We start from the raw sequence: 25,330 nt of genomic DNA on the forward strand, positions 1-25,330 counted from the left end.
ATATACTTTTACTCTCTTCATATTTTTAGTAGTATAATATTAACCTACATAACGTTGAATTAATTATCTTATATCAGTGGTTTTATTAATTGAAATTAAATTTACATATATACATGTGTGTATATATATATATAATCTTTTAGTCACTCCATTACCATTGAGGAGTAGGCAAATATGGATTGTCACTTGATAGGATACTTAGCTTGCTTATTCAATTCATATCTGTTCTTTAATACACTTTCGTTTATGCCAGGTATTAACAAGTTCAGCTCCACATGTATGCCCCATGTTTTTGTCCCTGGCCAGTGTGTACCAAGCTTATGCAAGCTTGCAAAATTTCAAACATTTGTATGAGCACTTGAAAGCCCTGGCCCTCACAAATCCTTCAGTGTTTTTGGGATATAAATATCTGTGATAGTTTTGAAATTATGGCTCAATAAAGAAAAAAATTAATAAAAATATTGTTTCATTTGCCTTTTTTTAAATATTTATTTTATTTTTTATTTTTTATTAAATTATTTTATTAAATTAATTAATTAATTTATTAAATTAGATCAAATTTAGTACAATAAACTTAACTTAAATAAATTATTATTTAGTTTACTCATTCATTATTTAGTTCTTATATTTATTATATTTCAGCTATATGTATGAAAAAAGCTCCCAGGCCAGGGTATTGTACCTGATACAAATGATAAAAAATTAATAATGGGGCACAGGGGGATGGGGGGGAGGTCAGTAATATTAATTTCACATACTAAATTAGTACCAATGGGAACTATATAAGTAAAAAAAAGTGATTCCCATGATTATTGCCTCAGAGGCCCTTGGCGCAGAACGTGTTCAAACCAACCCTTTGAACATCTTCAAAATCTATAAATGTAATTATTCCCAGCAATAATTAACCATCTCTGGCAAAATCTAGTCTAATAAATATTAATGGCATCTGTTGTTTATGTTTACTTTATATGAAAGGTAGTGATGACTACAGCAGTTCCAATAATATTAAACAACATCAATCAATATGTGTGACATGCCACTCACAAACATCCAAGGGCTGATAACAATGTCTGACTTTACCTTAGGAAATCTAGTCTAAATATCAGAATGGTTACTCACTATCTATTAACCAATTAAAGCATGTTTCACTGACTTACCTTATTTACCTTGAGTTGAAGATAACAAAATGGATTACACATTTCCTACACAACAATGTACATCCATAAATAAATTATAATGTAAAACATTAATAAAATTAGGTGTACACCTACCTAAATAAATGCACTACATTTTAAGATTAACAAACAATTAAGAGTGCAAAGAATGGCAACCTTGTGGATGAAACAAAGAAAAACTGACTCAAGGTCGGTTTTATACAATGTACTCAGCTTACCTTCTGTTCAGCATGCTTCCTGGCTGCCTTCTCACGTTCATACTGGGTCACCAACTGCTCATTGTCTTCTCGGAGCAACTCCAATTCCACTTCGTGCTCCTGGTTGGTCTGGTATGCTGAGTCCAGGCACTCCAGGACATTCACCAGCAAAGGCATCAGTGTCTTCACAACATCCTCGTCATAACGAGCTATCATTCGTTCGAACTCTTGGTAGATACTCCCCGCCAGCGTCTGTACCTTTTCCGACATCACTACATGAGAATCTTCGTGTGTGCCGTAGATCGTTTCGGTGGTTACGTAGCCACTACTCGAACTATCGTCGAAATTCATGATTGGAAACAATAAGGAAACTTGTAATCAAGGATATTACGTCTATCCGTTGCAAGGACAGCCTAATGAATTTTACGCGTAAACATAGTAGTGCATTTGTGTTCAAGATTCCTCTATCACTGGATCGATTGTTAAATTTCAAGTTGTTGAATCTCACATATCGGTTATTATCAAATAAGCGAAGTAGGTAGTTTTCGTGAATAAATTTTTATTCTTGTTTTAGTTCTAATAAAGATAGGATAGAATATGACTACGTCCAACTGCACACACACTCCATTTGTTTGACGTTTATTTTTGCTTTGTAACACAAAAAGGTCCGTTCATTCGTCGTTCTATTGACTTTATGTTGATGTACGGTACGGTACGCTAGTTGATCCGACCGACAGACGATCGCACGACGAAGATTGCGTCATTCCATTCTCCGTAGTGTTAGGTCATGGAAAAATTTACATTTTTCAGGAAAATAAATATTTTTCAGGAAAATCAATATTTTCCGAATATTTTTCTTAATATCAGCGTTGCCAACACCTATTGTTCGAAATCCCCAAATTTGGGGAGAGTAAAGTTCACATTCCCCGCAAATTCCCCACATTTCGAGTTTTCATTATTATTCATTATAAAGCCTTCGCTTATAACTAAATAAAAAATAAAGAAATCCAAAATGTAACCATCTATTACATTGACCTACCAATAAATGGACGTCGCGTTCGCGCTAAAAAGTGTCCGCACCTATAGGGCGTTAAAATAGCATACAGAGCGTCATTCGCGCAACAGTCTCTGTTTGTTCGACTGACAGCGCGGTTGTCAATCATGCAGTACCATATAATAATAACTTGTAAAAGTTATACAGCAGTAAAGTGTAAAAACAGGATTTTGTATCAAATTTTCACTAAACAAATATATTGTGTTATCATCGTTCTCATTTAAAAGTGCTATTTTGTACAGTTTTATAGTATTTAATTTATTAAATTTATACATAAATGAATCGTAAATATAAATTACGGAAGCACACAAAATAGTCAAATAGCTAATTGTCCTTTCTCTACATTGCATGCGCAAAAGATGGAAAGAGACCCATTAAGTCAATTTCAAGAAGCTTATATAAACTTCTTGGTCATTTTCAATTGTTCGAACCACAAGCGATTGAAATATTTAGAACAAAGAAACTATAGAGTCGCTTTGATTTTAATCTTATTTTTAAAATGATTTTTTATTAAACGTTGGCAATAACTAACAAAACATTGTTGTAGTCGTTTTACGGCTTGGGATTACCTATCAGAAGTCAAAAAATACACTTGCCCGAAATAACGTTAGCTCGAATTTTCATAATGTCAAATGTATTTTTTAGGTAGATTACAAAACAAAAGCTAATTTTGTCTTCGTGAAAAGAATCAAAATTACTCGAAAGTGTAACGATTTTATTATAAATCGGTCTTCGGAATTGCGGATATTTGACTTGACGTTTAGTTGGAACATCGGTACATTTCTTATAGTACACGCTTATTTTCACATTTGTAGTAATATTTGTATGTATGCAGTTGCCCAACTCTTTATTAATTATTTAAGTGAATTCGACATAATATACATATATATAAATTAATTGATATTTACGATATAGGCTACTCCATTACTCTTGTGTTCAAGTAATTTTCAGTCGAAGCTAAATATGGTGCATTTTGTTAAATTTCCAGTAGAAGAATATGGTGTTCTTTGGGGCCCTTAAATTCTTGCAAGCAAAATCAGGCAGTACTGCAATGACGTTACAATTTAAATTAAATGTTTTAGTTTTTTATGTTTCGTTACATGTCACTACGTTTGTAAAGATTAACTTCGGACATTTTTTTCGTGGTTTTTGTATTAGACCCGACGTCCATTTGTTGGTAGGTCAATGATCTATTACATTTGCTGTACATGACAAATAGAATATGAAATTTATCTTAACGTTAACTTTGAAAAAAAACTAGATAATATTTGTATATGATAAGGTCTTATTTCTAATAAAAATAATAGACGAAATTTCTTTTTGTTGATAGTTTTTAACATTGTTTGCAGTAGCAAACAAATTAAAAATTAAAGCAACAAAAACAAAGCAAAAAATGTTAATTTCCCTAAACATTGGAATGGTTTCGAAAAATCTAAGACGGTGTAAAGATATGGCAAGTTTTTTTCGCTTTTTTATTAAGACAGTTCTATGTGCACATGCACATGTGGGGTGTGGTAATAGCGTTAGCATCCCTAGTAAGTTTGTGGTAATAACAATGTACGTACTTGAGTTGCAAAAAATTACACTGAAAAGAAAAATGGCAAAAATTCAAGCATAATGCAGTCTGTTTTTTTAGGATAGGGTATGGCAAAATATTCTGTACAGGATATTGTACGCCGAACAGAATCCTTGTTGTCTATTGTGACTTTCACATTAGTTCGAGAGTAGGCAACACATTGTGACGTTTTGACAACTCAGAACACTTTAATGGGGTGTTGTGGGGGGGTCGCATTTGTCAAGCGTTTTCCCACTTTAATTGTCTATATGTCCGTGCGTGGCTGATATCGTGTCCACTTGGCTTTTCTGAAAATTACAACCAACGTAGTAAACTCAGGATATATTAAAAATTATTTAATATATTTATTTATTAAGTTAATTTTTAAGTTATTTATTAATAACTTTCAGCGAATAAAGATTGTAAATCAAGTAAGTATGTGTCTTATTGGCATTTCATTCAATATAGGTACAGTTACAACTGTTTAGTTTGGGTGTGTTTCCACGACACCAATTCAATCAACTTAATTTCTTCAGATATGTCTGCGAAAGTGGACTGTGATGCTAGCAGAAAATCTGTGATTTGGGCGTACGTGTTGTGGTTGTTCGGCGGGATATTCGGCGTACACCACTTTTATTTGAGAAGGGATCGTCATGCATTTGTGTGGTGGACTACTCTGGGAGGGTTCGGCGTGGGATGGCTGGGAGAAATATTTCGCATACCTCGGTACGTGCGAGATGCCAACGAAGAGCATCCTCAAGAATTAAAGGCTAAAATGCAACAAAACAAAAAGGTATGTTCAACTTTTTGTAAAAATGGGTTAAGTGTGTAGCTGAATTGTGACTGGTCTAATAAGTTACATGTAATAAATATTTATTAAATATAGGTTAATATAGGTATAAAATGTAATGGAAGGCCACAACTAAATGTATGGGGCTTTATATTTTATTTTGGAATATTACTTACTTGTTTATATTTTACTTTTATTCCCTTAAAGTTGGTTAAGTTACATTCAGTGTAAATCTGAATGCAAGTAAAAATAAACAGGTGAGTAATATTATATAGAGGAACATTACATAATTACTACTTTATGGGTTATAATATAACTTTTCTAATCTAGAAAGATGTCACTGAATTAAATGTAAACCTATTTGATACTGCTTTTGGGAGACACTTTTTGATGACAACTATATATTTGAGATAATTGTGCACTATAACCTCTCTTATTTTTTCTGTTTTAAGCCGCCTCTATGCCAACTTCAGTGGCTCATCAGAACTTGGTGAAGGTAAAATATAAAAGTAATAATTGCATGGTCATGTGTTTGTGCAAGCTTGATTGTGTTCTTTAGTGTATGACTTTAGAAAATGGAGCATATTATTGGTTACAAATTAGAACTACACCTTTACCACTTGAAATAAGTATTTATACTTCTAAATTCCTTTGGTTATTGGCAACATTATCTGCTACTGATGTACTGTGTACTCACAAGTTCATATAATTATTATTTTGCTTAGATATGATTCTTGTAGCAATGTTACGAGTTGGTAGATGTGAATAAATGCTTAATTATGTAATTGTCTATGTAATAAAAAAAAAACTTATACTTGATAAATAATTATCTTAGATCTGATAAACAATATATCATAAATCAGATAACATGGATGTCAGTTTCATGTGTGATTCTATGCATTAGAATTTAATTAAGAAATGTGTTGTTTCCAGTTTTATAATTTCAATTTGAAAGTTGAAGACTTTTGCTCAGTTTTAGAATTTCTTACTGTCAAATCAATTATTGTACATGTTTATGGTAGTGTACATTAATTTTGCACAAATTTATATTGATATGTAACTACATTTATAACTTACGCACACTATTTTCATGTCTTGCTAATGTGCTTCTGGCGTTTTATGTTCTCAATATGCTGATAAAGGAAATTGTTGAAGTCGTACATGTTTATATGGCCATAAAATTCGTATTTCTGAAAACAAACTGCTATAATAACGTGAAGTCTGATTTTCAATTCATGCATGAAGCATGCTGGAAGACTCTTATGAAAATCTAATCTAATCTATCTTATGAAATCTAACTAAACTAGATTTCATAAAATTTTATGTTTAATTAGACTAATTGGAGAAATGAAATACATGTCATTTTGAGAGTATGACAAATATCCTAGGGAATATTTCCTATTCTCCATAATGGCGAATTTATTATTAACAAATGCTTCTCTTTTCTGACTACTTCGTCTATGACTAAGATTAAGAACTTTCATTGCCAATATTTGCAAGGCAATTTAATTTACCAATTAAATCACGAGGAAAAGTAATAATAATAATAATATTTTAATCGCACATAATTACAACTTAAATTTTTTTGGTTATACAATTGTAAACTTCTTTTAAATTTAACAAACAATGTATTCTTTTTAAATACTTGTAATAAACAGTTAATCTAATACTTTCATACTTTAAGATACACTTTACTTTAAACATACATAGCTTCTTAAACTATTAAATATTATTATTATAAACGAATTCTCTATCTACAGTTTCCAACTTAATAAAAACATAGAAAACTTTGTAAAGTTGCTATTTGACACCTAAAATATGACTTTGGCTACCCTGACCTTTACCCATATTTTGGCATTAGTAGCATAAATTCAGTTAATTTTGCTTACCTACATTAGTAGCCGCGACTTGAGTCGCCGAAACGAGCGCAGAATGTATGTTTACATTTACAAGTTACAAATTATATAATTAGTTACAATAAATTGCAACTGTTATAAATTATAAAATTATTCATAATAAATTGCAGCCACCTTTCTCGATGAATCGGTTCACTGGCATGTTGATGGTCGGCTACTCATGGGGCCAAATGATGATGTGCGCTGTGCCTCCAGATGAGTTTTGGGGCATCAACCTTCGCTACTTGAATTACCTTGTCCCTCTTGCCGCTGCTTTAGGTGAGTATTGTTTTAAGTGTCTATATAGAAAAGTAGAATATGAGTAACTACATCTCCCTACATATTATATTACAGCATTACTTCATTCTTCAAGCCTATTCAGGGTTAATAAAGTGGGTTTTATTTTGGCTTAACAATTTGTGTGTTCATAGTAGACAGGTATGTATGTCGATTTGCAGCAGGTAAGAGAACAAAAGATATAAAACTAGTACTGCTAATTAACGCTGCTGATCCGTACCAACAAAATTGTAATGTGTAAAAGTTTATTCTAAATATATATGAAAAGTTACAAAGTGCTTTTATCATTTAGGTGTATGGACAGTGGGCAACATAGGCCGTGAACAAGGCTCTCTCAAATGGCCTCTACTTGCGGCGTACGCTGCGTACCCCATACGGTACTATATCTATGACGAAACTGTGTGGTTCACCCTTATGGTGATTGCATCAAGCCTCGCTTTCGACTCGTTTTCGAAGGAATGGCGGAGAACTCGTACCAAACGAAACATTGTCAAGTCAGTACATCATCTAATTTGTAAAAATGAAGTTCCTGGTGCGCACGCGCAAAGAAACATGATTTATAACACTTATAATTGAACATTTCAGACGCGTAGGAATACTAGCTCTGTGCGCCTGCTTGTACCTTTCACTGTGGTGCAGCTACCTCTACTTTCATGGGACTATCACTGACAGTGAAGGCGACGAGATACCCATATATGAAGCGCTTCATCACTTCTTCACTAGTCCTTGGTATATGTACTATTATTACCAGTTGGTGTTATCACATACAAGGCTTAACGAAACATTTTGTTCAATATCATGATTACGAATACTAGCTTAAATATGGTCGCACCTTTATTACAACTTTTTTTTATCACAATATTTCTAATATATGATGTAAACAAAACGTTAAGAAAGTGCATGTAATGTATTTTGTCAGTATGTGACTTAAGGAAACGTGTAAAATATATATGTTTTAAAAAATATTAATTTTGTTGTCATTAGGTGGTTGGACGTAAAGCAATGCCTGATCGATACGTATCAATACGCGCAGCATCACGGCTGGTACGAGGTGTGGAAGCAAATTATTGACCTCTCAGATCCGCATGGCGAGCAAAATGCTTACAAGGTACTGTTTTATTTGTTTGTGTTCCTTTTACGCCTGTGCAATTGATCCTCTGATTAATTTGCACAGTATACGCTGCAGTATTTCAGAGATATGTGGAGCTAGTTTATATACCCAGGTGTAAGAGCTCACTTATCTTATATATTTAAGTGATACGTATATATCGTGTTTACGTGAACCACCACACACGTGACATACCACGTGTGATATGTAGACTTACATGATACGTCGTATTACATACGCCTATACAGTTGCCCTTTATCATTAGATTGTTCGACAACTTTTTATCATTTTCACAGTTCTATGGTACGACGCATATCGTTGAATTAATAAGTTATTGTATTTGATTGACCAACGTCAATCGGAAATTCCATCAAATTATGTTGTTACTACTGTTTCTGAATTTGATGCTCAATTCTTATTAACACGTGACGAATAGGACAAAATTTTGTTATTATCAGTGTGATTATATAGTTTGTATCGCTATTTCAGGTTCTTGGTATCGGTCCTGACGCCAGTCAACAAGAGATCACATCCACCTGGAGGCGTCTTTCTCGGGAAAACCATCCCGATAAAGTCAAAGACGAAGTGCAGAGGCGTGCTGCACAAGAACGATTCATGGAAATCCAACAGGCTTATGAAATCCTCTCCAACAGTAAACATAGAAGAAACAGACGTAACAAGAAGGACAACTCTGATCCAAGACCAGAGTCAAAACAAAGAACTGAGTTGTAATTTACTCTTTCATGTTTTATGGTAAGATTCAATGGATGCATTTCATCATTTCATTACTTGTGACGAAATTTTATACTGAAATTTTCCAGAAAGTTATCTGTTATCGTAAAAGGCATTTTTAGTTTAGGATTATATTTAACCTGTATTAATTTACTTTATTTAATGTCTTTCTAATATTTTTTCACAATCTTAACAAAACAAGTCAAGTTCAAAATTGCGTAGTTTCTCCATGATACTGATTTTTGTCTTATCAGCTAATTAATATTAAAAATGCGATGATCTGAACAAATATCTCACGCTTAGCGAATTTTGTGATAGTTTTGTTCACCCGTCCTTGTTATTATATTTTTGGTGTTGATTTCGCGAATATTGAAAAAGATAAAATTAACAAATTCATAAGCGTTTTCTTTTTTCAACTAAAGGTTTTTTCATTACTTGAAAAAATGACCTCTGAATTATGGCCAGTTCGACGTGCTTCACATTAATGTAAAATATCCTGTAGTAAGCGTGATACGTCGACTAAATCTTTTTTTGGACAAAATATTTTTATTCACATTTTTTAATACACGGGTAACAAAATCTGGTAGCGAATAGGGTCGTAGCGGTCAAATGTTTATAATAAATAAGTAATAATGAAACTAGTATTTGAAAAGAATGCATAAAGAATTTAATAAATAGTAACTATCAAGAGAACACTAAAAAAATGTGTAAAGAAAAAATAATAATTTTGTTAGCTGTATGATTTTATTGCCCGTGAGTTAAATTTTTTTGCGCAATGTCACTACTAGTAAGATTATTTAGGAAATTTGGGTTAAAGGTCTGATTTATTTATGCATTTAAAGAGCCAAATCTAAGTTAATGTGTAAATACTACATTTATACCAACTGCAATTAATTATATTTACGTCACCCAATTACTTGGTTAAGTCGACAAATGACCGATTTGTTCCTTAGCCATTTATTATTTAATTATTATTAACTTAGGTTAGATTGGCAAATTATTTATTATTAAATCCACCTGCGTTTCTTTCGTGGTGGTTTACCTAGGCACTATATCAAAATAATATTCAGGTCTTTGGTTTTCGCCATTGTTACATAGGAAATGAAACTATTTTTCCGGTCATAGGTTTCCCAGTACTAACTAGGTTTCCCATGGTCACGGTCGACTGACCATGGGGCCTGTAAAGGGCCCGGAACGTTGGTTTGTTTCAAAAAAAATATATGCTATCTAAATCCGGAAAAATAGTTTTATTTCTAAAATACTATTGTTTAGTACCACTGAAAAATCTTCCAAACCCAGGAAACTTATTTGTATTTTTTGTATAGTTTATAGTAAATAGGTCAATGTTTTTAATAGTTAATTGTAGTTTTTGTCTTATTAGTTACTATGCCCTACGTACTAATACGAATCTCCCGACGAATATGTATACTTAGTTATGCGTGAAAACAAGACCAATTTAATTGACACTGCTCGGCTTTCGCGTAAATGACTATCTTTGGTGATCAACACGTCCGCTATTAAATATATGACTTTTAAGATTGTTTGCTATTGTTTGCCAGCTTAACTAGTTGCCATGCGCCTTCTATATCTACTTAGTGCAACTGGAGTTACAGTAATTGTTTATTTATATCGATTATAACCATGCTGCTTTAGATACATATCGTTAGTTAAATTAAGGTTTGTTATTTAAATTAACATGGATAATTTTTTCTGTGATTTTTTAAAGAGCCGAAAACACTGAGATGCTGTAATTATCTGGATCTGACATGCTTCCTGATTTAAAACAGGGCTTACTTAAACTAATTTTAATTAATCGGAGAAGTATAGTATATAGTATATAGTTTATTAAAAATTTGTAAAACATTTAGTACATAAAACAATCAGTCTAAAGATTTATTACAGGTACATACATACCTTATTGGTACACCCTATACTATACCTATACGTTGTATATAAAGGCTATACGAGACGTGTGGAATGTACCGTAATGTAAAATAGGATATTTTGCTTCGTAGAAAAATAATTTTATTTTTAAAAGTAATTAGTAATAGATGGTAATTCAACGACTTACAAAATTGCCCGCCTCATCTGGGAATCGAATCTACCAAATGTGAATACAAAAACATCTGTATTTTATGGATCGATAGGGTCAGTTGTAAGTATTAATTAGTATTAAGTATCATGATATCATGATACTTAATACTAAACTAATCTTGAAGGAGCAACATTTATTTATCAAGATTATTTATTAAAGAAACTAACTTGATTTGAAATTAATTTATTAAATGTTCAAAATGTGATCCATCTTCTTGTATGAAAATTCTCAATCGTTTCATAAGTTCACTACTCGTAGTTTTTATTATTATGATGAATATTCGAAACAATACACCGCAATTCCGTTTTTAACTCGTCTACTATGTGAAATTGCTTCTTGTTTATTAAATCTCTCACATATCGCCAGAAAAAGAAATCTAATATCCTTTTCTGCGAATCTAATCTTTGAATACAATATTACTTACATTTAAATATAAAATACTGTCTCCATGAAGCAAAATATCCAATTTACAATATTTACTTTCCCTCCGTGCCGTATAATCGTGGGACATTAATAATCGTAATAAATGTATACATGTACACAGGATACAGTTTGTTTTGTAGTTTTGATCCTTGTAGAAACAGTTCGTCCTGGGCAGTACTCCCACCTTATCTATTTCTGCCGCCAAGTAGTAATGTTAGCATTACTGCGTTCCGATTTAGAAGGGTAACGGTGCTGGTGAAATTATAGGCACATGGGACTTGTCAACTTATGTCTCAGGATAACGGGCGCAGTGTCAGTGCCCCTGTGTTCTTTACGATTTAAAGCTCTGAGTGGCACTGCAACTGTTATGGACAGACGTGTCTCTTACCACCAGGCGCACAACTTGTTCGTCCCGTCACTTGAAGTATAGGGGGTGTCGTTCCCACCACCGTCAGACCATTTTAACTCACAGAGATACTACGGTTTATAATGAGTAAACGGATAATAACATTCTATTTAAAAAAAAAGAGTGATATCCATAACTATTTTGAGTTACACCCATTGACTTACAAATAAATGGACGACGGGTCTAATACAAAAACCACGAAAAAAATGTCCCAAGTCAACCTATTCGAAATTTAAATTGTTATGTCTTCGCAGTATCGCGCTGTCCGTAGAACAAATGAAGACTAAAGCGGAGTGTCGCGCTCTGTATACGATTTTAGCGCCTTACAAGTGCGGACACTTTTTAGCGCGGACCCGACGTCCATATAATTGTAAGTCAATGGTTACACCATTCATTAATAAATATTTTTAAATCATGTCGGAAGTCACAAAACAACATTTTCACCACACGTATCGATGCGGATATAGCTTCAGGCGGCCACGTTGTACCACACTTGCTCGGGGCATTGGCGCCGCTTGCTGTTCAATCTTCGTCTCGAATAGAGGGTTTGACTTGTGGCCTTTACACCTTCGAAATCTAAAAATAAAATAAACTCTTCTAAATAAATTCGAAAAATAAACTCGTCTATATGGACTTCGCTGACGATCGGCTGTTGTCAACGCAGACGTATGGGCAGCGACACCGCCGTTCAGCCGTCATCGGTTGCATATGGACGCAATGGAAAATTCGCATGAAGCCATTGACCTATATAGTATGAAGCAGATTTGTTGCCTGTTTTAACTGTCAAACTTCAAAAACTCTGTCGCGCTGGAATAAGGCACGCATCTATACATTGATATCGTTGATTCAAAGTCTCAAGGCTTTATGTACCATTGACTGTAGTTGGTTGTTATTTTAAATAATTTCAACTGTATTCTACCATAATTAACAAGCTGATAATTATGTTAATTATCGAGTTCTTAGGTTTTCGCGATTGTTACACATAGGAAATGAAAGTATTTTTCCGTATTTAAATCGCGTATATTTGTTTTTTCAAACAAACCGACGTTTCGGGACCTTTACAGGTCCCATGGTCACGGTTGACTGAGGTGGTACAGTCTTCAACCAGTTATGTCTAATATTGATGCAAACCACCCTATTTTTTTAGTGAAAAAAAGCGGTTTGTTTGAAAAAACAAATATACGCGATTTAAATCCGGAGAAATAGTTTCATTTCCTATTATGTTAATTTTTCAAATGCATCCTACTATTACGTATTATAAAATGTAATAAATAACCAAATAAATAGTAACAATAAAGTATAATAATGATATCAAAAATGTGTCGAAGGTTCATATTTTAAAACTTTAACATATCTTTCATTATAAAAGTGAAGCAACTCCAATAATAGCACTAACATCCCATAGATGGAAGAAATTTGTCGTTGTAATTAAACTTTGTTTTAGCAAATTAATGTGTAGTAATTTTCGTTCTCTGAGTAAACTAGAAATAGTTTACTCAGAGAACTAAAATTACTACGCATTAATTTGCTAAAACAAAGTTTAATTACAACGACATAATTCAATTTTACAATGAACGACACAAATATCAAAGTTTACTATTTTCTATTATTTTTATTAAAATTATTAGTTCAATTTTCATTAGGCAAATTGTTGTACGTTTTTGGCGCCTTACGTAATTATGTAGTTTTAATGATTAAATTAGTCCTTATTACAATCATGAACATTGATGCCAGACACCACCATGTTAGGGTTCAAGGTTCAATAGTATCTTTGCAAACTTTACTTTCAAATGTTGAGGAAATAAGGTACCTTAAAATAAGTGTAATAATAATTTGAGGTTAAATTTGTTGTTGCAAAAAGCTTACTGCTACGCGAAGCCTGTTAGTGTACCTATTTGTATAGTAATTGTGTATTATGTAGATTTATACAATTTTTCACCACGCCATTGTGATAAAATAAAGTTGCCGACCCGTGTCGAGCCGCGCCTATACGAGTCGATTCGAAATGTGTATCGTATCCTCTCTTCTTAAATTATGGACATAAAGCTTTTTTAGACCGGCTTAATGTTATTCCGTGTCGATGAGTGTGGTGACTCCCAAACAGTATTAAACGATTTTCTCAACTTAACTGATTAACCAATATAAAATTCTTTTTTAACTATGATTCTTTTTCCCGCTGTTGTCCAATAATTTTAAATCTCGTTTTACTCTAACTTGCTTTTAGCTATTAATTTTATTTGATAATTCACGCTAAATAAAACTTCAAAAGATATATCTAAAGGTAGAACATATATATGGGCCTTCGAATTATATTTTCCCAAATTGTCAGAATTTTTCCACTGTTTGAAATTTTTCAGAAAATTACCCAACAGTAGTTGCGGCATTATTTACGAAGATTTTAATGTCATTTTACGCATTAAATTTCAAATGAATTTTCTTTTGTTTGTCAAAAAATATTACCTCATAAATTAACGAGTAATTGACTGGCGACGATTTAATTTTTACACTGCACAGAACTTTTTGGGTCATAGATTTTAGTCTCAAAGCATTTAGTTTTTAATTTAATTAAATTTTGTATTTATTTAGAAATTAAATGAATTATCTGAATTTGTTTTTTTTTATTCTTACCCGATTAGATTTGTATTTAGTCATAATCATAATAATATTGAGGCAAATAATCTTAACCTTAATAAATTAGGGAATTACCTTTACTATGAGTATCAGATCCGAGGAATTCACTCCGGGGTACCCAGAGGTCACCCGGCCGTGAATGGAATAATCCCCTCTGTCCGTTTGAATCCCCTGGGCGATTTATGTGGATTTTTTGTCCGTATGGAAAAGTATATCCCCCTTATTAATAATGACGTAAACAGAATCCACTAGCGGATCCAGTTGGATCTAGTAACAATCGAGTTTTTCGGTAAAAGATAGCGAGTGACGTGGTGTTATTTACTAAAATGAGGTCTCGCTTATGGGTCTTATGACCTGGCGAAATAGCTGTGATTCGAAAATGGTGCCGTCGACGCCGAAATAAGTTCATTTCGGCTTGGTCAGTGCGCAGTGAAGCGTCGTTATAACAAAATGGCTAACGGCCAAAAAAAAAACTATTTTATACCACTACAACCGACTAATTAATGACTTTCTGGGTACACAGATTTTACGATAGGATCTGTGGTGCGGTTATTAGATTGAGAAATGGTACGGTTGGAATAAGCTTATTGCATCGTGAACAGTAAAATGGCAAAACAACCAACAACCTTTCAACTTTAAAACGGCTTAACGACTAAAACTTGTTTTTATAAGAACTGACTGAATCACGACTGTGGTGCAATCAGATTTAAATTAAATGCTGTGTGTGGTTTTCGAGATAGATGAGCGATGCAGCAGGAATATAAGCATTTTCCAGCGTGGACAGTAAAACACCCTTATTAACTTTTGCAACGGGGGACCGACTAAAATGTAGTCGTTTGCGACTAGAACCGACCAAATAGCGGCTTTTTACCTGATTAGTCACAAAACCTCGCGATTGCTCTATTTGTATGTAGCGCAGCTTTTACTGCATATTCAAAGAAACGCATACATACATACCATGTTATTAACACGCCTGTCTCCCACTGGGAGACATCCCCATTCACGTTCCTGACAAACCTTCGCCTCCTCTCCCATCAGTCTCTTCATACATGCCCGTTTATTTCTGATAGTTTCAGGACTGCCTTTTTAAGGACACCCTCAATGGTGATCGAGATATGTATCCCGAGGTTTAACTCTCCCCACGCCTCCATGCACATTCGCTCTATGGATTTGGAACATAGATATAGAAAAAAAGGGCAGTTTTGGTATGGGGGCGTGTCGCCTCGATATGATCAAAATGATCGTATCGAGGTGACACGCCTACAAACATCGCCACAGTGACATGGCGATCGTTGTACATACAAGATCTGTCGTAAAACGAAAATGCCAAGTTGTAGCAATACACCTTGTACAAATTGGGGTGAAAACAAACATTTTAAAACCAGTGAAATAAAATTTCACCGGCTATTTGCAGTTTTAGTTACTATTTCTATTATTATTCAATGTTTTCTTTTTGTGTCCATAGAAATTTGTAGACTCAAATATAGTGATATTTATTTACGATGACTGATGTTTATCGACAACATTGACTTACAAATAAAAGGACGACGCGACGGGTCTAATACAAAAACCACGAAAAAAATGTCCCAAGTCAACCTATTTAAACGTAGTGACATGTAAAGGAATATGAAAAAGCTAAAACGTTGAATTTAAATTGTAATGTCATCGCAGTACTGTCTAATTTTGCTTGCTTCGCTGTCAGTCGAACAAACGAAGACTAAAGCGTGTATGACGCTCTGTATACGATTTTAACGCCCTATAAGTTCGGACACTTTTTAGCGCGGATCCGGCGTCCATATAATTGTAAGTCAATGATCGACAATAAATTTTTACTGAAATGTTTGAATTTCTTACCATGATTTTTGTAATAAAAGTCCCTAAAATATCGAAGCGAAAAGCATTCACGTTAAATTTATTTCTTTTATTTTATTTTATCATTATTATTATTACTAAACATTTTATGTCGATTAACTTTAACACAATAAATATTTCGGACAACCGTTTCAATTTCATGTCAATTTGTATGTTGCTGTTGCTTGAAGAAAAATGTATGTGTATTTATTGTTTTAGATAATTTAGATGTTTAAATTCCATTATACTCGTAGATTAAAAGTAGAGTATTTTTAATTTTTTAATTTTTTCCAATGAGTTGAATGTTTATTGAAAATAAAAAAAAATTGTTTGAAACCAATGATTGTTTCAATTTCCATAGCAAGTGCATTTAAAAAATAAATAAAATAAAATCGGCTTTATTTTACATGTGCATGCAAAATAAATTAGAAACAATTATAGAAAATTACATAAATCCTTCATAAAAAACAACATAATTTAATTTATTAAATTCATTGATGGTTCGAGTTTACTCTTGACAGTGACAGCTTCAGCAACCCGTGCTAACGTATAATTGAAAATTGACACTGGCGACAATCGCCATATTTTTTATATTATTGTTATAAAACTGAGAGGATTCGCTCTGGACCTTTTGGAGGGAAAAGTGTCGTTTTTATTTTGACTTTCAATTATTTTGTGAACTCTAGTTTAAAGTGGAATAGGATAGTGCTATTGTGCCTTAATCGAAGATTAAAACGCGAAATTATACGAATCTCGAACTAAAATACCCGTATCGGCCCGTTTTAAGGAATCCCGAGTTAATCCAAGCACGCCGCCTCAAATTGCCTATCCTCTTTGTGGCGGCCATATTTACAGAAACATATTTAAACTTCATGTTTAGGCTGATGGCTTTGCCAAATCCTTAATAAATAAAAAAAAATAATTATAAAACTGACACTGGTCCTAGCCTAGTGGCCGCCGTTAAGAAAATAATAATAATTTATATTAATTTAATAATACACCAGTGCCAGTGTAGATATAATATGAAAAATGGAATATTTATTTAAATTTTAAAAACAGTAACATAAAAACCACATACAAGGTTTCCAATTATCGATTACGTAGGACCACATCACTCGTTGAGTAGCGTCAATTAACAATTCACGGAGCGGTTTTCATCCGTGTCCGCCGGTGCTACTAGACAGCGGTTTTATTTCAATACTTACGACCCTGCAAGTTTGTGCGGGCACGTAGCTGCCGCGGTTGCGGGCACGAAACCGTTGCGATTGCGGAACGGACCGCAAAGTTAGTGGCAGTTAATTGCAAGGCGGTTAATAGAGAACTCACCCTGCGTGCGCCTGCACCACATTGCGCCTGAACCGATCGCCAAAGTGTGCGGGCGATGACGGCCGCCAAGCGCGCAGGTCATCGCGTCCTGCGCGGATCTACTAGTGCCCTGCCGCGGCAACCGCGAGCAACCGTCACCACTATAGGCGTAAAACGCGCCGTGAAATGTGCTACTAATTTTACATACTTAATTGTTACATTCTACACATTGACTTACAAATAAATCGTTAATCACACTTAAGTCTTCGTTTGTTCGACTGACAGCGCGCTTATCAATGATGCCGTATTGTGTAGTAAAACCTTGTAAAAATTAATCAACTAAAGTGAAGAAACAGGATGGTATATCTTATTTTCAGTAAGTACTACATTGTGTAATCATAGTTATCATTTAAAAGTGTTATTTTATGCACTAGTATATATAGAATTAAATTTATATTTAAATTAATCGTAAATATAATTTACAAAAGCAATCAAGATAATCAAATAGCTAACTGTCTCTTTCCGACTCATTGCTTGCGTAAAAGACTGAACGAGACCCATCACGTCAATTTCAATTGTTTGAAACACAAGCGTTTGAAATATTTAGAAAAAAAATTTCATAGAGTCGCTTTGATGCTAATGTTATTATTAAAATATGTTTTAATACGTATTAGTATTACTTTCAAATATTGTTGTACTCTTTCTACGGCTCGGGGTTACGAACCAGAAGACCGAAAATACATTTGCCCGAAATAACGTTTGCATGAATTTCCGTAATCCCGAAAGTATTTTCTTAGGTTTTTCGGGAGAAATATGTGTATGGCCTACATTTATTTCTCTCGTGAGTTTGGGTGTAATTTGTGGTTGTCTATATGTGTGTCCATGGCACCCGCGACACAGGGTTTCCCTAATGCGGGGCAATGTTGAGTGTGTGCGTTATTATAATTATTATTATTAATTAGTACCTAAGTGTTTATTTTGGAAAGCGTTTCTCTTGCGCAATCAATATCGCGCATTTTACTTTTGTAATTATCTCACAACGGCAAATACCCTACTACCGTCATAGCCGTACTTTTTCATGCACCAGAAACATTTGCAAGAACTATGAGCAGTACGACTATGCCTGTTGACGAAATCAACCGTCGTCAGTGACAAACCGTAATAATTATATTGAATCAATGTAAGCACTACGGCATATAGAAAAGTGGGGACGTTTTTGAGCGCAGTCTAATTTCAGTACTATGCACGAACGGGCTAAGAAAAAGGTAAGAGAAGAAAGGAAACCAGAGCTGATGCAAGCTTGATAAAAGACCATAATATTAAAGCTTTGGTATGTGATTACATCAATGAGTGAACTGTGCATAGAAAGGAGAGAATACAGGAATTTATCCAGGAAACATAGCTTGAACTTAAGAAGAAAGTGATAAGTATTAACAGAGAACATCTTATACCGCCAAAATGCGTTAAAAATCAAAAGTTGGATGAATGACAAAATATACCAACTTAAGAAACAAAGAAGGTAATTGAGGCAGACTGACAGTGCAAATTAAATAGGATTTTTTTTTAAAGTTTAAGCAATTTGTAGCTTTGACATGCAAACAATGCATAATAATACAAATAGTACAACCTTGATAGCCTAAGGGTTTGCATTGCGGGCACTGGATGAGAAAATGATAAATTTAACAAATTAACTTTTCTAAATGGTTCTGGTCTTGGTATTCTATTCTAAGACAATCACCTGGTCTGAAACTAGGGAACTCTCTATACATACTCCCCATGAGTATCAGAGCAACAGAATCCCAGAGCAGAACCAATTTACAAAAGTTCATTTCCCAAATTGGTTCTACTGGGAATCGAACCTGGGATCAAGAACGATGGAATTTATTCCGAGGCATAACTCAGAACACCCAGGCCAAAACAACTTTCGAAAAGTTCACATTTAGTTTTATAGTTGACTGAGCTGATTTTTTACGGTTTAAAAAAAATCTTGAATAACTCGAGAAATCGGGTACGTACGGTAAAAAAAGTCAGACACCCTAGCTCGTAATAAATGGCGTTGTATAAAATTCAACATTTACGTATAAAATTTATTTATAAATAATAAAGGCTACTCCATTATACCTGTGTTCAAGTAGTTTTCACTAGAAGCTATATATGGTGCATTTTGGTAAGTTTCCAGTAGAAGCTGAATATGGTGTTTTTTGCGCCTTTCAATTGTTGCAAGCAAAATTAGGCAGTACTGCAATGACATTACAATTTAAATTCAACGTTTTAGCTTTTTCATATTCCTTTACATGGCACTACGTTTAAAAAGGTTAACTTGGGACATTTTTTCGGGGTTTTTGTATTAGACCCGTCGTCCTTTTATTTGTAAGTCAATGATTCTACAGATGCCGCGGTCCCGCGGCAGACGCGGGTGAAAACCGCTCCGTGAGTTCTTAATGTAACGAAAAATGAGTTTCAGCGCCATCTAACGTGTAATAGTAAGCTGTTATATACTAGTAGTATTTTTACTAAAACGCCACCTGTTGGTGAATGGCTGAACCAGGTTGAAAAAAATACTGAAATATTGTAATATAACTCTTATTCAAGTGATTGTAAGTTTAATTTTGTTACATTTTAAAAATGTTTTACGTCGTTTTCACGTTTTAAGCCCTACCCAATCAAAATCTTTAAGTTATGGTAGTAGATAATAGAGCGTAAAGATTGAATAAAGCTAAAAAGTGGCGACATCGATACCCGATATTACATAGCGTCATTACATATCTCCCCCTTTTTTCTATATCTATGATTTCGAGTAAATCTTAGTAAAATAGCTTATGAACTAGGAGTTAGTTTTAAATAACTGATTTACATGTAGGCACACGCATGATTTATGTATGCACAGTCCGGTCTGTTGGCAATCATGTTCAGGATGATATTGGAACTGGCCCCCACCCTGTTTACCATGTTCACTGTTCGGCATTCTGTCCCTAAGACTAATACCGCACATAATTATTTCGCAAAGCTCTCAATTCACATCATTCACATTACTTTCATGCATTTTCTGCCATACCCAACACTCGCTACCATACATTAGGATTAGACCAGCCCGCTTCGACGAACAAGTAAACGCGCCTTTCTTTAGACGCTCTTACTACCTATTAAGGCCATGAGCATGCTGATTTTGATTCAAATAGGAATCGATCCGATAGGGTAGCCCATCCGAGTCTAAGAGAAGAGAACCTGATTCCTACTATATCTTTCTAATTTGTGAGTTAAATCAACTATTGTTGCGATTTAAAAACTTTCCGATCGGCCAGTTGTGAATCGCAATTATGCGCCTCGAATCGGAAGAGACGCAGTTTCCGATCGAGAGAAGCAATCAAAATCGAGCTGCTGAGCTCCATTCACTCGATTTCTGGCTTGCGCCCTCCGCTGAATGAACGGGTTATACTTTTCGAATTTCTATATAATCTGCCTCACTGTGTGTATGTGGCCTATGGTACCATATCCCCGTCGAAACATGGTCAAAACCCGGCCTGCTCCAGTGGCTGAAATTGACGAGTCTTGTGGCAAGACCACAGACATAAGACGCTTTATGATGCATGACCTAGAAAACACCTTGTAGTCTTGTTGCAGTAAGATGGTGTTGTATGTGTGTTTTTAATTAAATTTTTATTGAATTGATATCCAATTATTTTTTGTGAAATTACTCCACTAGTTTTTTTACTAAGTGTTCGATCTTTGTATTAATAATTATAACAAACTAGTGTGTTTTTAAGTCGAAAATATTTTTTTCTAAAAAGAAAACTACAACATTATTTATTTATTTAAACTTTATTGCACACAAAGTAGTACAAAGTGGCTGACTGGCGGACTTAATGCCATTAGGCATTTTCTACCAGTCAACCGGAGAGCTGAGTTCAGATTAAATAATAGGGGTGCATAACATGACAAACAAATAACGCACAAATAAATCATGATTTATAAATAACAACAAATAACATTCCTAATCTACGCCTGAGGAATTCTCCCGCTGTAAATAACCATATTAAAAAAACCTCTGAAATTCCTTAATAACAGGTACTCCTCCAGATTTATATATTCAATCGTTCCTCTATAATCTAATATATAATCTTTATTAAACGTGCGTAAGGAAAACATACGCGACAATGTAATATTTTTCCAAATTTTACATGTTCTCTGTGAGGACCGAGAGCCTATCGATACGTTTAGAGGTCTAAATTTTTAATTGTTTCTTTATAAAATCCTGAAGGCGTTTCACAGCTGAAAGAAACAGAAAAAGTGAGAAAGACGTAGGTACCACAAAATATGACACCACAAAATGAAAAAAGGAAAAGTAATAACAAAAAAGAAAATGAAAAAAGAAAACAAAAATACAAATGATGATAACTGATGATAAAAATGATGATGATAACATGATCAATATTAATCATATAAAAGGTGAGCAAAAGATGCGTGTGCGCTTGCAATGGGTAAGAGTGGTTACACACGGCGACTTTTAACAGCAATGTAAACGCGCGTTCGTGAAACGAGCGATTGCATCACTCACTTGCGATTTATAGGCGATTGCATCAGGTCTAATATTGTTGCAATCAGGTCTAATCTTGGTGCTGTGTGAAGCTGCTGGAATAAGCTTTCAGCGTGGACAGTTTGAACTGCGGATAGTCTAAATCTATTTTGCTTTTCCCTGACTAGCCAAAACTTCAAAAATTTAAACATGGCCACGGTGGGATAAGCCATCGTACAATAAACGCATTAGATAGTCCATCAACCTGTCGTGCGTAGATAAAGTGAATATTCGTTTATTTGTATGTTCCTACAAACGAACTTCGCACAAACTTCGTTCATGTGTCGCAAACCAACCATTATGTAGTTGCCCTCATAAGCTCCTCTTGTGCTTACACATTACATTACTTTGATAAAATGGAGAAAAGAAATTAACTTAAGTACCTTACAATTTTAGAATTAGGACGTTTTGTAGGTTGTTCGGATCAAACAGGTGAAGCTTAGTGCGCATGTAACGATGGCGCGGTTTGGTAACTTAAATAACAAATTTTCAAAATTGTCAGTATTGGTTTCTGTTTCATTGAGCAGCAAGTACCTCTGAAACTTTGCTTTTGTGCCAGTCACAGTGGCGTTTACATAGCTGCCTATTTACGTTGGTATTTACGTAATCTCGTACACATTTCTAGGTTCTCGTTATACCTACTAATGATTTGAAATATTTGTATAATAATGTTCCTTTTTGTCTTTAAATAAAAAGAAATTCGAAAATTTTTACGTTTTCTTAATGGGACGCAAGTTTCAACTTTAAGCAAACCTTTTACAGGAAATGTTTTTATGTCAGAACAAATTAGAAAATTATATTGGTAACCCTAAAACAAAACCGTGTTACGTGAATTATTTAATCCCCTTACTAGCAAGTGTTTACAATTACGGTTCCGTATTTTTTGTATGGAGTTGGTTTTCTTCTTCCTAGTGTTCTGTGTGGATAATAATAACGCGTACCCACTCATAGCCCCGCACTAGGGAAACCCTGTATTGTGGGTGCCATGGACACACACATAGACAACCTCAAATTACACCCAAACTCACGTGAGAAGTAAATGTAGACCATACAAATATTTCTCCCGGCCCGGGAATCGGACCCGGGACCTCTGCGTGGCAGTCCAGTATGGTAACCGTTCGGGCACAGAGGCAGTGGGATGTCTATATATAATAAAACACTGTTCATTTAATAAAATAGATGAGTAGAAGATAGTCCAGATAAAATGACTGTAACCGAGTAAACTTACCAGCAACCATTACTTTGCAGAATGAGTCGATTGATGCAGTTATTTCATGGTTATTTCAGGTGAATATAAATAAACAATCTATGCTTATGCTGTTAACTGGTTTTTATCTGGTGATTTCTATATCGAGTTCTAAGGTTTATGCAATTGTTACATATTGGAAATGAAGATTTTTCGAATTTCAAAGTATCTGTCGATTGTGATTGTGGGACCTGCAAAGATCCCGAAACGTTGATATATGTTTGTAAAAAGAAATAGAAGTGATTTTACATCCGAAAACTTTATTTAATTTCCAATAGTGACCAAGGAATAAAATGTTATGTACGTTGTAAATGCGGTGTCGCTATGAGTTCCTATTAAATGGGTACTTTTTACCGCAATAAATCTTATCTTATTGTAGTATCGGCTCGTTTTATAACTTAAGTATACATTTGTTAATAACTTTGTTGTGGTCTTCTTCCTGAATGCAATGCAAGTGTTTATGTAGTCTATAAACACTAGCATGGAGTACATTTTTCACCAAAGTAAACTGAGCTCTTCGGTGGAAATGGAAACATCGATGCTACGCACAGGTGACTCACTAGATTAACTTCTCCCAAATACATGTATACTTATACCGTAATTGGTAGGTAAGTAGTAAGCTCTAAATTTATTCAATAGATTTATTTTAAATATTTTGAACATAAAAATAAAAACCTTTCAAATCTGCATTTTTAGTTGTAGTAGATATACAGGGTGCAACCGAAGAGTGCAGTGGAAATTCAAGTACGTAGTGATTTTTTTGTTGAATATTTTGTCTAATTAAATTAATTTCATTCTAAAAAAATACGATAATTCGTCGTTATCGATATTAAAATCGAGCTCAAACATCCCTCAACTTAATAATCATAACCACTTGCCTTGAAGTTGTCGAAAATACGTGACCTAATAGATTTTGTTATTTATTTACTTACAATACTTCTACTTCTGAGCACATGTCACAAATATTATAGCGCATTTAACGATTGAAAACACAGAAAGAACAGATTTTAATCCGATTTCATAGAATCACTGTACAACGTAGCCTAGGATACTATCGATGTTTAACAGCATGCACTGTGAAAGGTGCTAGGAATGATTCGTTATTTATATAGCACTAGTTATAATTTTATTCGTACCTAAAATTAGTAGAATTATAAGATTCAGTGCTAAATTCATTCTTCACACGACAACAGAAAAGTCTAATCGTTTCCATGTAGTACATCAAAATATTCAAGGCTTTTCTGGAAAAACATTAGAAATACGTCTTTTTTTGCACGATATTTCCGTTGACGTGTGTTGTGTTACAGAACACTGGCTGAAATATTACGAAGCAATTAACAACATAGAAAATTATGTAATAGTCAGTTCGTTCATAAGAAAGAGCTTAAGTAGAGGCGGATCCATGATTATTATTAAACGTAACTTAAAATTTAAGGAGCGTAAGGATATCACAAATCTTTCGACTGAACGAACTATTGAGATTTCATGTGTGGAATTGGATCAGTTTGTCGTCTTATGAGTATACAGACCCCGCTCTGCTAATTTTAACGAGTTTGAATTAATTATGGAAGACAGTTTAAAGCGGATTTTTCCAACCAAAAAAAACATAGTAATATGTGGAGATTTCAATGTAAACCTGTTGGAAAATTGTTCTACTTCTGTAAGACTCATTAATTTATTTAGTAGTTTTAACTTAATTAATCTTTTTTTAGAACCAACTCGCATTACTGCCTCCTCTTCTACTTGTATTGATAACATCTTTTGTAACACAGACGCAGTGTCTAAATCAATAATAAATTGCTTAAAATCCGACCATAGTGGTCAATTGGCTTCTTTTAATTGTAAAATGAGCAAGAAGGTAGACCAATTTCTCTGCAGACCGATTACCACAGAACGAATTATTAGATTTCAAAATAATATTGGGAATAGTTTAAATTCCCTACCCCATATACCGGAGGTTCCAAATACTTTATATAACACGATATTTGGTTTAATTA

The 25,330-nt window shown here is 34.0% G+C and overlaps 2 protein-coding genes across 3 annotated transcripts in view; one reads left to right on the top strand and one right to left on the bottom strand.

The window, feature by feature from the left end:
• Nucleotides 1-1,911, bottom strand: part of LOC113227031 (JNK-interacting protein 3-like) — a 33,413-nt gene extending 31,502 nt beyond the window's left edge. For both annotated transcript variants that reach the window (XM_026459904.1, XM_026459897.1), the window contains exon 1: nucleotides 1,394-1,911. In XM_026459904.1, the coding sequence (XP_026315689.1) occupies nucleotides 1,394-1,723 (330 nt within the window). In that variant the 5' untranslated portion in view covers nucleotides 1,724-1,911. The remainder of the gene's footprint in view (nucleotides 1-1,393) is intronic.
• A 2,608-nt stretch (nucleotides 1,912-4,519) lies between these two features.
• LOC113240538 (dnaJ homolog subfamily C member 22) lies at nucleotides 4,520-9,889 on the top strand. The gene is made up of 6 exons (XM_026477875.1): nucleotides 4,520-4,774; nucleotides 6,798-6,945; nucleotides 7,256-7,457; nucleotides 7,549-7,692; nucleotides 7,948-8,071; nucleotides 8,561-9,889. The coding sequence occupies exons 1-6, from the start codon at nucleotides 4,520-4,522 to the stop codon at nucleotides 8,801-8,803; spliced, it is 1,116 nt and encodes a 371-aa protein (XP_026333660.1). The 3' UTR covers nucleotides 8,804-9,889.
• Nucleotides 9,890-25,330: the final 15,441 nt, after the last annotated feature.

The sequence above is a fragment of the Hyposmocoma kahamanoa genome, unplaced genomic scaffold, assembly GCF_003589595.1.
Source record: "Hyposmocoma kahamanoa isolate Upper Pololo Valley unplaced genomic scaffold, ASM358959v1 100021, whole genome shotgun sequence".
NCBI classification, from domain to species: Eukaryota; Metazoa; Arthropoda; class Insecta; order Lepidoptera; family Cosmopterigidae; genus Hyposmocoma; species Hyposmocoma kahamanoa.

Coding starts and splice junctions, on each gene's coding strand:
- LOC113240538 (XM_026477875.1), top strand. CDS start 4,520: ATGTCTGCGAAAGTGGACTGTGATGCTAGCAGAAAATCTGTGATTTGG. Junction 4,775..6,797: donor AAATGCAACAAAACAAAAAG/GTATGTTCAACT, acceptor AATAAATTGCAG/CCACCTTTCTCGATGAATCG. Junction 8,072..8,560: donor GCGAGCAAAATGCTTACAAG/GTACTGTTTTAT, acceptor TCGCTATTTCAG/GTTCTTGGTATCGGTCCTGA.